This window comes from Anthonomus grandis, chromosome 3, assembly GCF_022605725.1.
Source record: "Anthonomus grandis grandis chromosome 3, icAntGran1.3, whole genome shotgun sequence".
NCBI lineage: Eukaryota > Metazoa > Arthropoda > Insecta > Coleoptera > Curculionidae > Anthonomus > Anthonomus grandis.
The window spans coordinates 3,523,257-3,539,666 of record NC_065548.1 but is presented as its reverse complement, the minus strand read 5'-3'; the positions used below and the strand labels follow the sequence as shown (position 1 = coordinate 3,539,666).

Sequence of the window (16,410 nt, the reverse complement as noted above, 5' to 3'; positions counted from 1 at the left end):
GAATTAATAACCGACACAATGAACATCGGTAGTCAGATGAAAATCCTCATGCCACGTTTGAACAAAACGGCCAACAATCTTACAAATAAACTTCAGAACCGATTATTTCTGAAACGGTCGATAATCGGATTAGAACATATTGGGATCTGTAAGTTAATTTATCTTATTTTGACCTTCTGAACATGTTCCCAAAATATTTCCTTTTCCTCCCGAAACACCCTGTATGTACATATGTAAGACTTTATAACATAAAAAGTAGTTAATAAACCTAACAAGAAGTAAGACCAGTTGACTTGCGTCCCTGGTAATCGAGATTCGATATATCAGGGAGAAGGGAACGGTGGAGTGGGTAATTATGGCAGCCAGTGTTGCTACTTTCAGCGAAAACTGCACCGGCCACGAAATTACTGTCGCGCTTCGAAACCGATTTTGTCACGTGGTGGACCGCACTCTTAACGGGAAAGCAAATAATTATAGTTGACGCGCCGAATAGATGCACCAAGGAAAACGCGTGGTTGGCGCGTGATCAACGAGTGTTCGATGCGCGATCCATTTTGTTGTATTAGACGAGTAGATTTCGAGCGGGTTTTTACGTCTTTATAATTATACGATAAATGTATTTTTATCGATTTGTATTATTTTTATTTTTTATTATTAGAAATTTATTATTATGGATATTTAGGTCACTGGAAGGGCTTATTTTAAAAATTTCTTATGAAACACCGTGTGAGTTTTGATTTACGCTCACCCCTATACCTTGTAAATAATATGAATTTACTATAATTTGTTAACTATTTACAGTAAATACATAATATTTCAAATGTAATGATACAGGGTAATTCGTTATTGTTGCACAAAAATTTTAAGGGTGGATTCTTTACAAAAATATATGTAAAAAATAAACTAATTATCAACATAAGTTTGAAAATGCTTTCTCTCTAAAAAAAAGGGCGTTAACATTTTTAATAAATCAAAATTTCATATTTCAAAAAAAAAACACAGTTAGGTACACAGGCCTTTAAAAAACTAATCTTTCTCAGAATCTGAAGAAGTTGTATCGTCATCTTCACCAACATTTATAATAAATGGTTCCACCTGAATTTCCATTAAATCATCCAGAGTCCACATGCGTTCTTCTACTTTGATAATGTGAGCAACAGCATTTTTCCAATTTTGTGGATTGACATTTTACACTGCTTGATCAAAAAGTGGTTTAAGGTCTGCAAATTTAAAAGTGACATGTTTCCGAGCTACTTCACCCTTAATCTGCGCATATATCAATTCGATTGGGTTCAACTCGCAATGATATGGTGGCAATCTTAAGACCGTTCGGCCGGTAGCTTTAGCCATTTCGTCCACTACAAATGTGTCTCCGTGTCGGATTTCTTTTACTAATTTCAAAAGTTCTGCCTTTATCATATCTTGTTCATAATGAATTTGTTTGGTCATTTACCAGTTTTGAATATCCCCTTTCTTTGTGGCAGATGTCGGGGTTCTGTCAAGCTTTCGGTTATGGTAGGATGCGTTATCCAACACAATAACACAGCCATTTTCTAAGCTAGGTAAAATTTTTTCGAACCACTCTTCAAAAACTTGAGCATTCATCTCCTCGTGATAATCTTTCTTCTATTTTGATTCTAAAACTAGTTGATCACCCTGAACAAAGCCATCTTCTGACCCAATATGCAGAACTATCAACCGTTTCCCCTTTCCTGCCGGAGCTTTTAGCCCTGTGGACAATCCATTGATAAAAGCGTTTCTAGCGGTGGTTACGGTTGTATCTGTCCATACTTTGGAAACCGTGTGACCCGCGTTCACCCATGTTTCATCTAAATAATAAATGTTTCTATTTTCTTGTCGAGCCTTTCTTATGGATCGTAAATAACGTCGCCTCCAGCATATTATTTCATCCCTTTCTTTAAGCATACTATTTCGACTTTTACAAAGCTGTAACGAAAAAAAATATGTGAGCTTTTGGGTTTTTTTTACTCAAATTGTTTTAAATCTTCATTATATGGCAATCTGCCACTTACCGAAAACCAATTTCCCTGAGTAAGTGTCGAAAAGTTGTTTGTCATCAATGTTATCCAAAATAGCTCTCGCCCTATGATACTTTGTTGGTGGTTGAAAGGTATGAGTATTTTCATAACTTTTGACTATATTATAGATACTCCTTTTGGAAACACCTGATGAAATTACATTACATTTTTAATTTTGTAATTAATTTAATTTATTTATTTTTTCAAACGGCATAAAACCATTTACTTTTGTGAGTGTATTTACAATATAAAAAACATTGTAAAAAAACTGCTGGTCAATTGAAACGAATTTAGTTTTTTTTTGGAGTATTTTTGACTTTTAATATTTTCTACACCGTGAGACATATTAGAATGCTGTTTTCAATGTTCGTTTGCCCAATGTGTGTAGAATATACCTTAGTTTATTTTAGCTTTAATTTACCTGTAAGTTTATTTTAGCTTAGTTAAGCTAAAATTAACTTACAGGTTTTTTATAATTATGTAGGTAAGTAAAGACTATTTTATTATATCATACCTGCTGCAACAGCTGTAAAAGATACTTTTTGTGTCTTGCTATAACCTGGATGATTTACTTCACATACTTTATAATTGCCTCCTTTTCAGAAACCGTAAAATGTTTCTTACAAGCTCGTTTTTTAGGGGGTGAATTCAAAAGATGGCCCACAGCTACGTCATCCATTTTTCAAAACAAATAAACAAACTAATACACACAAAAGATAAACAGATTATAAACTTACAAAAGAGACGCAAATAAATTAAAAAATAATCAGACCGTATACGCGCGCCAAAACTCCTGCTCTAAAATTCTCCAGTATTCACTGGTATTCGAACACGCATTTCGTTTCAACTGTCGCGTGCTATTCACGTGATTACTGCATCTTTTCGGCGCGCCGACTATAGGTCGCAGCCATTTAAAGTGCTAAGGGCAAATCAGATTTTAATTACTTGAATCCTTATTTTTAACCTTGAACAGTGGTGATTCGGCTACAGAAGTGTTTTGTGACCTGACCAAGGCATTTGACTGTGTTAGTCAGCAACTTGAGTGATTTGCATTTAATAGAGATCAGTGTCTTCAAGGCAGCTTCTTGTGACTCATGGCGTTCCACGCATTGCTATTTTGAGAGCAGATATTTTATAAAATCGTACATTTTTGATGATTCTAATACCTTTTGTCTTTCAGGTATTTTGGAAGTGAAAAACGGCCAAGTAATAATGAAAACTCCAGGTCAACCAATAATCAACGCAAAAATTAAGCCGGTGCAACAGAGCGACATTGAAAATCTAATAAACGGCGATAAAATCAAAAAGACCAGCCCAATTAAGCAATATGAAAGAAAAGGTGGTCACAGAAGTTCTCAGGGTTCTACTGAAGCTGAATAAAAACGTTTTGTTATATTTAATATTATGATTAGAGGTTGTATAGAAGGTCTGTATATAGAATAAATAAAACTTTTTTTTATAGTCTTTACACGAGTTTATTAGTATCCTTTAAATAGCACTGCTACATGGAAATTTAGCGTAACTACGTATGTATCTAAAAGCATCTTCTAAAACATTCCTTCAACAAGAGAAATCGAAACTAAATTAACGACTTCTGAAGCTGTTTTAACAGTACCACGTCTTCTTATCCTCGCCGTTTTCAACGATCGGACTCGGGTTTACTTTAACACCGTTTTCTTCCGCATACTGTCATATATTAGGCTTATATTTGGGCCTTACGTATGGAGGTGGGCTAGGTCTACAATGGACTCCTCTAGTCATTGTCGAGTTAGGACTTTCCATATAATTACGACTAAAAAAGGGCGTTTTTCAAGAACTTTTATTTATGATATTTTTAGCTGCTTACCCCAACGTATCCTTCTCCCCATCGTTAATCAAACTCCCCATGGTATCGGTCCTATTATTAGCATCCAAAAACCTTTGAGGACTACTTTCCTCTTGAGACGAAGACGCGAATTCTTCAGTAAGATCGATTATTCTGAAACGAGTCACAATGGAAACATGTCTTTGATTAATATTTATTGAAATATTACACATCGCCTTGTTCGAAGCACAGTATAAACGTCAGTCCTAATACGAGTAACGTCATAATCATCATGGGCAACGCTATGGCTGTGACCAGTGCTTTTTGATAAGTTCTTACAGGAATGTTATCTCTGTACATGAACGTTTTCTCCTCGGTTTGGTCGTTTGAAGATTCGATTTTATCGGCTTCTGGCTTATTTAGGGTGTCGTTTAGGTCTCTTTGGGGCTAAATCAATATTAAGCAGATTAATTATTACAAGTAATAAAAGCATGTGATACAAATACATAAACAATGACTACAAGAGATAATAATAAAATGTCTTTATTCAGCAAATATTACAATAATACCTATTTGCTTACAAATGCATAGATTAGCTACAAGCTACTCTTAACCTTCATTAAAAAAACTAAAAAACAAATTAATTAATTAAATAAATAATAATTGCAACTATACTTATACATTATAGTTCACCATAAGTACAACAACCAACTTCCATACTAGCAGTCTCCCAATAAACCATAAAACAAGATACCTCATCCCATTGATTCTTCCAAAAATAAATCTCGAAAATTTCTTTTAAATGTATACAAACTGTCATTAAACATAGGATTTTGATTATTAAGAACAGGTAATCAGAGCAGTTGAACGGTGTGGCATAGTGAGGGTATTATCTCTAAAATTTCGACTATGTACTCGATTTCTAGGAAAAAGTTTTTTATACGGATATTTGGGGCTTCGGGTATTATACAGGGTGTCTACTTTAAAAACCGCCAAACTTTAAGAGGTGATTAAACAAGTCATTTGCAACAAAAAAGTCGCATAACATTTTTTCGAAAAGTTGTTAGTTCTTCTGGTATTTAACATTTTTTGATCTTATCAAATTTCTTTGTTTTTTTTTTCATATAAACAAGAATATCTCCGTTATTCTTACCACCACATAAAATTTAGATATACCATCTGAAAGAGAATTAAATTTGCTATAAGATGGGTATATTTAAGTTTTTGAGTAATTTTTTATACCGGGTATTATCAGAAGTTAAATGGGAGTTAAATTTGTGAAATGTGCAAAATTAGTGGTATCTTCTTCGTTGTCGGTTTTCTAAAATTTGGTAAATAAGGATATGTTTTTTTTTCAGGAAAAACTACTGCATTTAATATGCTCTCCAATGATATAATTACTTTTGTGATAGCTATTTGTTTTCACAGCAATACGAGGGATGTCTTTTAAGTTTTGCATATAGAAACATAGAGGGCGTCACTAATCAAATGTCATTAGTCAAACTTAACCTCAAACTTTACTTTTCTTAAATTCAAAACGTCAGTGCGATACATATAGTTTTACAGCTACAGTGAATTTTTAAAGGTAGCAAATTGCGCATACCATGGAATTAAACAGAGAACATTTTTGGGCTATCATTTTTTACAATTTTCGAAGGCAATTATCTCAACAAGAATGCTGTGCTGAGTTGATTTCTGTTTTCGGTAATGAAGCACCACATCAGTCGACAGTTTCTCGTTGGTATGCAGAATTCAAGCGTGGACGGGTTAGTCTTAGCGACGATCCAAGGTCAGGTGCAGCAAAAACGGCTGTCACCGAAGAAAACATCGATGCTGTGCGTATGCTTATCACGGAAGATCGACATGTGACGTATCGTGAGATTGAGGCTTCATTGGCGATTTCAAAGACCTCAATTCAAAAAATTTTGCATGAAGAATTACGGGTAAGAAAATTAGTTGCCCGCTGGATACCGCATCTGTTAACTGAAGAACAGAAAGAAGCTAGGGTGATGTGGTGTCAAACAACTCTAGACCGCTTTGAGGCAGGAAACTCTAAAAATGTGTACAGCATTGTCAGTGGTGATGAATCATGGATTTACTCATATGAACCTGAAAATAAACGTCAGTCGTCTGTATGGGTATTTCAAGATGAAGAAAAGCCAACAAAAGTCATTCGTTCTCGAAGTGTATCCAAAAAGATGGTTGCAACATTTGTCTCAAAAGCAGGTCATGTTGCAACAATTCCTCTGGAGAATCAACGAACTGTTACTGCCGATTGGTACATTACCATTTGTTTGCCGAAAGTCATCGCTGAGCTTCGAAAAGCGAACCCACAACGACGAATCATCCTCCACCAAGACAATGCAAGTTCGCACACAGCCCGGAAAACTATTGAATTTTTAACTTATCAAAACGTCGAATTATTGGATCATCCTCCGTCCAAGTCCCAACGATTTCTATACTTTTCCAAAAATCAAGAATGAACTGCGTGGTCAGAGGTTTCAGACGCCAGAGGAAGCAGTTAACGCCTTTAAAAATGCAATTTTGACAGTACCCACAAACGAGTGGAATAACAGCTTTGACAACTGGTTTGAGCGCATGCAAAGGTGCATTAAATTTCGTGGAGAATACTTTGAAAAACAATAAAGTCGTTAAAAGTTATTTTTTGTTTTATTCCAGCTGCATATGCAAAACTTAAAAGACAACCCTCGTATCATGGGCAAAAGAAGGAAAACCACAAAAATTGAAAATTTTCAAATTTTATATTTCTTGATCTTTTGAGCACCAATGCGGTGAATACTTGTAGATCTGTCTTCCCTAACACAACAACTCCACAAATTTCCGTTAGAGAAGCCGTAAACAAATAACATATCGCGATATTCATTCTTTAAGAAAAAAGGCAGGTTTTCCACCTTTTGTAAATGGCAATGAATCCGCAAAAAAAGGAAATTCACAAACCATGTATTACTTGATTTTGAAATAAAAGCAGATAGATATTTACAATTTGACAAGAACTGTCATTAAGTTTTCACTTCGACTCAAAGTAGTTAAATAAGTAATTTGATTTAAACGTGCTTAAAAAATAATGCCTAGTTTTACAAACATTGAATATCGGGACATCTTTACTTGCGGTGTCGCAAATGGAAACTCGCGGAAGGCAACAAGGGAGTATCCGCTGCGATTTCCTAATAGAACCCCATAGAAGTACATTTGCAGAAGTGCTCAGACGCTGTGGGAAAACTGGAGACAAGAACCTGCGATTATGAGAGCCGTTACAGAAGATAGATCTAGAAGATCTAGAAGTACTCGCCGCATTGGTGCTGCAGTAAGGATTTACCATTCCATTGTACATAGTTCTTAAAAAAAATAATTTGCATCCGTTTCTAATAAACTGCCTGCGGCAATTAGGGATCTCAGAAATTTTTGCTCAGAAATAGCTTCTATAGTTTTAGTGATTTTTTAAATTTTAATGTAAGTATAGGACTATTTTAGGTTTAACATTTAACTTATATCTATCTACACATTTAATTTAGTGAGGTTTATTGTGTCATGAGCATAAATTTTAAATGTATGTATTTTAATTTTATGTTGTTTGCTAATGATAAGTGGTTTTACTAACTTTTATGCTTGATTTTATGTATTATTTAGTGACTTGAGGAACAATTTGTCAAAATTATATATGAATTTGAAGCCTTTGGTCAACCATGAATTTTAAATTTTAATTTGATGATTGAAAAACTTAAGTCAAATAGTCAAAGTCAAATATTGCTTTATTGTTATAACATTAAAATGTTTTTAACAAAGCTAGAGAAATTAAAACTTACAAACTACAAGTATAAAATTTAAAATTAAAAAAGAAATATTTAAGACACAAATATAAAATACGAACATACATACAAAAATATAACCATTGATCTTATATATATAATCAGTCACTTAAAGTATATCATTAAAAAATTCTTCAACAGAGTAATAGGTCTTAGCAGCAAGCAATCTCTTTAAATATTTTTTGAAACTCCTAGGCGAAGTTAAGTTTTTAATAATGATAGGCAGATGATTAAAGATAGAAATACTGTCGTAAAAAAATGATTTTTTTGTTAAAGCTGAAGTAGGTCGAGGAAGGTGCAAAATCATCTGATTCCTGCTTGGGTACCGAGCACTCCTTACATTAAATAGATGCACTAACATCAAATCATTTATTTCCATCGACATCATAACAATGTATAGGAATTGTCAATAAAAAACTACAATGCTAATAAAAATAGTATAAAATTACAAAGGTATGAAAGGAAACAAATTTAACTTCATTTAGTCAATAAATATACAGTTAAAGAACTCTGTCAACGAATAAAAAGGACAGTCAGCTAACATGGTCCTAAGAGCCCTCTTAAAAGTTGGAAAAGTCTTAGCTCTCTTTATTCTACATGGGAGATGATTAAAAATTTTGAGAGATGTAATTTTCGGGCCATCACCTGCGACAACCGGGTAAAAGGGATGTATAATTTATCTGCATTTCGAGTTTCATAAAAATTAAGATCTCCAGATCTCATGTAGTTTGAAAGATTTTTATGTACTTGAAATGCGCACTCCAAGATATAGATGTTAATTATAGTTAGGAATTTTTCTTTTTTAAAAGTACCACGGCAAGTTTCTCTGAAGGAAAGTCTAAACATCGTATGTACAATGCGCTTTTGATTTATTAGCAGTCTCCCAATACTGGAGGAATTACCCCAAGCTAATAAGGCATAGGATAGAGTGGAATGTACTGAGGCATAATAAAAGCTTTTAAGTGTATATGCATCCACATAGTCTCGAAGTTGCAAGATGGCATAATTGCTGCGGGACAATCTATTGCACACAGATTCCACCTGAGGATCCCACGATAGATGTCTATCAATTACAATTCCCAAGAACTTGGTGGAGTGTTATTGGATGAGGCTACTTGATGACTGCTCTCTAAGGAGTAAGCTCCGGTCCTGAATAGCTCGAATCGGAGTGAAAACAATGAAATTGGTTTTCAAACAAAGACCATTTTTCTGGCACCACCCCGCAATATCAGCTATACACTTGGTGGCTTTTAAGTGGATAGACTGATAGTCAGTACCCGAGACAACTGCTGATGTATCGTCGGCAAAAAGTGTTATGTAGCTGTCATTAACTAGCCAAGTCATTAATAAAAAGTAAAAAGTAAAAATAAAATGGGCCCAAGAACACTACCCTGTGGAACCCCAGTGACGACAGCTGCCCAATCAGATATGGTCACCTGACCACTAACTCTCAATCTAACAGCCTGGGTTCTACCTGTCAAATATGATTCAAGCCATTTATAAGCCGGACCTCTTATACCATAATGAAAGATCTTATTTAATAGTAAAGCATGATTAATAGTATCAAATGCTTTAGTAAGATCAAAAAAGATACCAACAGATTTTCAATTCAAAATTATTCAATATATTTGTATAAAGAGATATTATAGCATCTGATGTAGAGAGTCCAGACCTGAATCCAAACTGATGACATGACAGTATAGCAAAAGAATCTAAAAATGCAATAAGTCTTCTTTTAAAAGATTTTTCAAGATCTTTGAGAATTCAGAGAGGAGAGCAATAGGCCTATAGTTACCCACTTCTGCTGTCTCCCCCTTTTTATGAAGAGGTATGACAACAGCTGATTTTAGCTCTTTAGGAAAATAGCCAAACTGAAATGATAAATTTAGAAGATAGATAAGTGGAGAGGTAATATGCTCAGCACATGCTAGCAATAAGTAACAAGGTACCTCGTCTACACCGGATGACTTTTTCCTGGAGGAGGATTTTATAATCTCAAGTGTTTCTCCTTCAGTGAGAGGGATAAAAGAGATTGGGATAAACTGTTGAAAGGCACATTCATTTCCATGGATGCCTGAAAATTATCTATGATCTTTCGCACTGACTGTACAAAAAAATTATTAAATGTATTAGCAATATTGAGGTTGCCAGTAACTTTCGTTCCATTATCAGTAACCAAATTAGGAACACACTTTGTTCCGCGATTTGAAAAGTTCGTGATTGATTGAGTTAATAATTTCCCATGAGGCTCGAGTTATATTGTTAGAAGTAAGAAACTTTGTTTTGAATTATAGGCTTTTTTAGCATTTACGATATTTTCTCTATGTACCTTTAATCTCCTTCTATAGGATGTCAGTAACTCATGGTCATGAACGGTCTTTAGTTGGGTATGAAGTAGCCTCAATTGCTTGCCCTCATTAATTATTTATCAATGGTGTTATCCACTGATGAGACTTTTTGTGATATGGCTTCGATTTGTTTACATAAGGAAAGCTCATATTAAATAAACTGGAAAATGTGTCGCAAAGCAATGCAGAGTCGCAATAACTGACAGCCATTGCTCTTTGGACAACAAGTTGTTAAAATAGCGTATGTTTTCATCAGAAAAGGTTGACATGTTAAGCATTAGCAGCTCAATGGATAGAAATCATTTTTTAAGCATTTCAAGTAATTTTTCAATTTGTTCCAGCCTATTGACATAAAGATTAAAGAAAGAAAGAGAAAGAAAGAAAATGTGCTATATTACGTAAGACAACAAAATCTTGTGTACAAGCATCCTAAAAACTAAAAAAATCCAAATTTACTTTAAATTTCAAATTTCAAACAAACATAACATCTAAAACACTTTACCATAACATTTACACACATTACCAAAATTAATCATAACAAAACAGATTGAGAAAAAAAAACATCTTTTTGATAAATTTCATTAAAAAATAAGTAAAGCTGTCAATAAAACAGAATTTAGAAGAAGTAAATTACATTATTTAACAGGAAACAAAACTAAAACACTAAAATGATGTCAGAGCACAGGTTAAAAGGTATCATTGAAAAAATCGTCAAGGCTATAATATGCCCTGGATAATAAATGTGATTTTAATTCCTTTTTGAATCTCTTAACTTCTAAAATTTGTCTGATACATAGAGGAACATGGTTGTAAATTTTTTTGCTAAGGTATATAAGTGAGTTCTTGGTGAGGGAGGATGTAGGGATTGGTAAGGGAAAATCGTTAACCTGGCGAGTCATATGACCAGTGTTAGAGGGAGGTTTAGGACATTTATGAATAAGAGTAGCTGTTTCTAAGATAAAAAGAGAAAAAAGAGTTAGGATTTTTTGGGATATAAAGAGAGGTTTACAAGAATCTCTTAACCCAGCGGAACATAGGTATCTAACTGCCTTTTTTTGAATCACAAAAATTATGTTTAATAATCCCTTGTTGCTTAAACCCCAAAAAGGCAAGCCATAACGAAGGTATACTTACTAAGCGGAAAGAGCACCAATCCAAAGCGAACCCGGCGTCCCTAAAGTATCGCTCAACTGACGTACGCTTAAAATCCCTGGGACAAGGAGAAATTTTATATAAAGGTTTCACCTCGACTTGAAGCTCCAAGAGTTCTTGCGAAAATGGAAACTCACTGCCCAGTCTTACAATAACCCTAAAGAATTATATTTGAAAAAAAATAGACCTTATTGTTTTTGGTCACTTACCCTTCACCTTCGTTGGGGTTTAAAGGCTTTCTAGCCCCCATCTCGACGGCACTCTCCAAAAAGGTGACATACAAATCACTTTCGGAATTTTTCCATAAGTAACTGGTGAAAATCTCTTTTAGACTGTCCATACGCTCCACATCGAACATATCCACCACATTCAAATTGTCGATTTTCATGTGGACTTCATATTTCGCCAGTTTTAATTTGTCTTGTACTATTATGTTAAGTGGCTCTACCCTGAAAGGCAGAAAAAAAAGATTTTTTTAAGAATAACGGACTCACTTTTATTAACAATTTATGTTGATTAGGTCTACATTTTTCTAATTGATAAGAGACCAAGCATACACATATTGGAGATTTAATTATGGATGGAAACATGCAGTTGTATCAGTCAGATCATACAATGTAATAGTTATTTATTAATATAATCACTGACATATACACTAAATGAGGCCATTATTTGCAAAACTTGCTAATCGACAAAATCATGGAATTTCTTTTTTTTTGCTAAGTTTATTTAAATTTTGAAGGGGAATCAAATGACAAAATCAGAATTTTTCAAAAGTCTCTTTTTAGCATGTAAATACTGAGAAGAAAATTACAGTTATATGCAGGACTAGCTCTTTGCTTTGACGTTTTGCTTACAAAACTCGCTCCTTGTTCTGACACCAATGAAATTAACTTGTTAAATTACGTGATTAACATGCGGCAGCAGCTGTTGTAGGGTTGTTTACAAAAACTTTTTTCGGAACGGCATTTAAGTATTTTTTTTTCAAGCAACTACACAGGTGTTTTCTTGGCGAATAAGAAAAAGTTTTTTTTATTAATATGGAGTTAGTTGGTGAAAATGTTATGTCTGTTAAACCTAGTCCGCAGGGAAAAGGACGCAAAAAACTTCTTCAGCCAGAAATGCATAAAAGGAATGTTGCTAAACTTGCTAGGTAAGTACTTCATCTTAAACTTATGATTTTGAACTTGTGCGGTAATCGTTTGAGTTTTATTGCAGTGTCAGTTGATTTTTTAAAAAATTTCTTTGTCTTTTTTTTAAAGTCGAATAGGGCTAACAAAAAGTTTACTAGCCGTGAGTCATGAGTTGTATTGATATTATGTTTTATGTATGCAGCTATTGTGTAATTTTTGTCAATTTATATTGTTACAGAAATACATCAAAAGCTCTTCCGGCTTTTCCAATTTGTGGACATAATGGACGACCCGGATTACCATATTATTGTTCCACACTCACAATGAAGCAAATTAAGGATTTTCATGCCTACCTTTACCAGTCAAAAAACAAAATTAGCCAAGATCTTTTGATATTAGCGTGTTGTCAGGGAGAAAAACCAAAAAGGGGGAAATCTAATCATGCTGCAGTGTTAATAAAATACCACGTTCGTCTGGGTAAAGGAGAGATGATTAGAGTTTGTGCCAAGTCATTTCTAGGAATTACAAATTCAAGCAAGGACCGCATACAAAGAATTGTAAGAAATTTTGTTGTAACAGGAGAGATACCAAGGGAACGTAGGGGTAGTGATAGAGTGGGTCCAAAAAATTACGAAAAACGAAACTGCATCAAACAATTTATAGAATCCATTACACGTACTGACTCTCATTACTGTAGAAACAAGACGAGAAACATTACTTGCCATGTGACTTAAATTTTAAGAAACTTTTCAACCATTATCGTCAGAAAGTTCCACAGCCTATGCATGTAAAGATTTCTTATTTTCGAAAGTATGTAAATGCTAAGTACAATATCGCTTTTGGAACTCCGCTAACTGACTGTTGTTCTACTTGCTTAAGAACAAAGAAGCAGATGTTCGACAAAACTTAGTCACTCAGCATCATGTTCATATCGCAAAGGCAAAGGCTTTTTTCAAACTGCTTAAAAATCCTGAACCCAACACAACTTACTTTTCATTTGACTGCCAGAAAAAATTGGCACTGCCTAGACTACCTGATCAAGCAGCATATTTTAGACAGCAAATCAACAATAATAATTTTACCATTGTCGCTGGAACTTCTAAAGATAAATTAAGGCCAAGCAATGTGTTTTCTTACTTGTGGACAGAAATTGATTCCCGCAAAGATTCTAATACAATTGCATCAGCTTTGCAACATGCTCTAAATAATTTTGATTTTGATCCCAGTATAGAATCAGTTCGTTTGTTCGCTGATGGTTGCGGTGGACAAAACAAAAACACGAATATGATGGCAATGTTGGCTTATTGGCTTCTAGAAGAAGCGCCGAAACATATTAAACAAATTGAACTGATTTTTCCGATCGTTGGGTCATTCCTTTATTCCGCCTGATCGCATCTTCGGCCTTATAGAAAAAGATATTAAAAAAAATGCCTGTTATCGTCAGAATTAGTGACTACGATGATTTAATTAGAAAGCATTCCACTATACGGAAAATCGGTATCAATTGGGATGTCTTTGATTGGAGAACACAAGCAAAACGTCTTATTAAGCTGCCTAGTTCATGGCACTTTGAATTTAATAAGGCAAAGCGGTTTATTTTTGTAAAAAAAGATAAAAATGTTCTGACCCGAGGTGAGCCGAATTACAACAATGCTATTGGAAAAGCTAAAAGTGTTTGTAAAAAAAAAATTTAGCCTTTCTTCAATGGCCCCTCTGAACTTACCACTGGGAACAGAACTTAAGGGGGATAAACTATTAATGGTCTCCTTTCCAAACACTACGGAGAAAATTGGAGAAGCCTTCCGGAACTAACATTTTATAAAAAACACTTAAAAAAAGATTCTGCCTCACCAGAAGAAACCCTTGATGGTTAGGATTTTTTTTCTGTTTTTTTCTTTAAGTAAAGTAATTTCTTTAAGTAAATATGTTTTTTTAAATAAGTATCATTAGAAATGCGAATTTCAATGTTTTATTTGTATGACAAAATAACTTACTTTATTGAACCAATTACTATTTTTTTTTTAATTTAAGGTACCAATGTATTTTCAAAACTGGTTATTTGAAATAAAAAACCCTGTTTTTTAAAAACTTTGCAATTATGTTAGGCTGTAATCTCCTAAATTACATTTCTAAAAGTCATAAGCAACAATTATAAAAACCTTTCAATTGCGAGAAAAATATTACAGGGCCTTTAATCGTTTTTTTCGATTTCCCAAAAAAAGGCTTACGAGCAAAAAGCAAGTTTTGCAAATAATGGCCTTAAATATTATATAAAAAGGGCTAAAAGACAATGGTTAATGCAAATTCTTGATGAAGCCCCACTTTCATGAAGATTACTTCTATTGTTGATAAAGGCTTCTTTCAAGCAAAAGCTGTACAAACTTTCTGAGGAGATAAGAGAAGTTTTAGTAGAACAGTATTCCAATTTTTATCAGATATTACCATAAATTAACAAGTAGGTCTTTTATCAGGGAAAAAATTACTTACATTCCAGGATTATGCATTTTTGCTACTTGAACATTCGAAATATCTTGTATAAATCATAAAACATTTATGGGATGAACATGGGAACCAAATAAAATGTTTTAAAGGTATGGAATAAAAATCACTTTTTTTAGAAGGAATTTTCAATGACTGGAATTAGAGATAAAAAGTTACCTAAGTGCCGAAAAAATTATTTTCAATGATTGGCGATGCACAAAAATTACTTTTTCAATAAATACCAAAAGTCTGGTGTTTCTGAGCAGTTCAACCTCTTATCTGAAGTTATTTTTGAGATAACTTATTTAATTATTGCATAACTCAGTTACATACATATAGAGGCAGACATTACTTATCCTACAACAATAAATTAAATATTTACAACTCTTATTTTTTGTCATAGTTTTGATACCTATACTACCTGTGTGCAATTAACAGAGTTTCAAAGAGCTTAACTTCTACAAAATAGGTTTTTAAAAATATTGTTTAGTTATAATCGATTGATGCACACAGAAACTTTATACAGGGAGTATAAAGTTTCTGTTATCGCCACTAAATAATTTAAGATATTTTGAACAATGTAAATTTATTTATAAAATTACACATAACAAATGATAAACCAATTCAGAAATTATATATCTACAGAATATGTTCATAATCATGTAACAAGAAACCATGATAATATCTACCAAGAATTAGTTAGAACCAATAAAGGCCTCTACAAACCCCATGTTCCACGCTACAAAAGAGTACAATAAACTACCATAAACTAAATTTCCAAAATTTAAAAAAGTGCTGTGTGAATACCTTTCCGAGACATTAATTTAGAATATGTTTATAGTAGTGGGTATTAATTAGCAAAAATTTAATGATGTAATAGATATATATGCATTGTTGCTTAGTTTAAAATTTATTTTGTTACCGGTCTTAATCGTTAAATTGTAAATAATAATTCTTAATAAATAAAAATAAAAATACCAACCTGGTCTCATAGTTCTTTTTATTCAATCCAACTACTTCTAAGGCAACCACAGCCTTACTGTGAGGCACCCCATACAAAAACCCTGAATGATAACGTTCACTAAAAACATAATTTATCCAAGAAGGTAAATCTGGTGAATCCACTAGGGCAGCTTTGTAAGAAAATTGATCTCGCCTGCCCTCGTAAGACCAATTGAACATTAATGGGTCAATTGCTATAGCAAACACTTCGGTTTTTAAGACGTTGTGGTCTTTGGCAAGGCATTGGGGAGCGATTAGGAGTATTGGAAGTAGTCCTAATAAAATCATACCCATGATATGGTTTTTTTTAGTTGTTTGGGAAATCAATAATTCAAGTTCAGGTCCACGCCAACATTTTTGGAAATTTGTTTGAGCGACTGCTATTATAGGCAGATGGGATGTTCTTTTTTGCTAAATTATTTAGTATTTTCTCTATTAGATGATTAAGAAACTTACTTCAGCTCGTATTACGCTGACTCCAGGGGAATCAATAATAACAGAAAAAAAAACAACTATATATATTGACGGGAATAATGTGTGTGAACTAGAACTAGCGTCCGATCGATATTCAGCAACCGAGTTGAGAACGCAGCATATGTCCGTTGCCAGCCCTATTATATATAG

At 33.7% G+C, this 16,410-nt stretch overlaps 2 protein-coding genes and 2 long non-coding RNA genes across 4 annotated transcripts in view; 2 read left to right on the top strand and 2 right to left on the bottom strand.

Moving 5' to 3' along the window:
* LOC126733891 (zinc finger protein 2-like) overlaps positions 1-3,507 on the top strand; it is a 29,429-nt gene extending 25,922 nt beyond the window's left edge. The window contains exon 11 of the mRNA XM_050437338.1: positions 3,220-3,507. Coding sequence (XP_050293295.1) covers positions 3,220-3,419 — 200 coding nt within the window. The 3' untranslated portion in view covers positions 3,420-3,507. The remainder of the gene's footprint in view (positions 1-3,219) is intronic.
* LOC126733899 (uncharacterized) lies at positions 859-2,855 on the bottom strand. Its single transcript, XR_007659898.1, has 3 exons — positions 2,554-2,855; positions 2,034-2,186; positions 859-1,947 (listed from the first exon to the last, which is right to left on the bottom strand). It is a non-coding gene; the product is annotated as an uncharacterized LOC126733899 (long non-coding RNA).
* Positions 3,490-16,346, bottom strand: LOC126733895 (epsilon-sarcoglycan). Its single transcript, XM_050437343.1, has 6 exons — positions 15,767-16,346; positions 11,380-11,619; positions 11,153-11,327; positions 4,073-4,290; positions 3,886-4,017; positions 3,490-3,831 (listed from the first exon to the last, which is right to left on the bottom strand). Exons 1-6 carry the CDS (start codon positions 16,078-16,080, stop codon positions 3,729-3,731), a joined length of 1,182 nt encoding a protein of 393 aa, XP_050293300.1. The 5' UTR covers positions 16,081-16,346; the 3' UTR covers positions 3,490-3,728.
* Positions 10,493-16,410, top strand: part of LOC126733898 (uncharacterized) — a 134,289-nt gene continuing 128,371 nt past the window's right edge. Inside the window, exon 1 of the long non-coding RNA XR_007659897.1 lies at positions 10,493-10,711. This is a non-coding gene — a long non-coding RNA (uncharacterized LOC126733898). The remainder of the gene's footprint in view (positions 10,712-16,410) is intronic.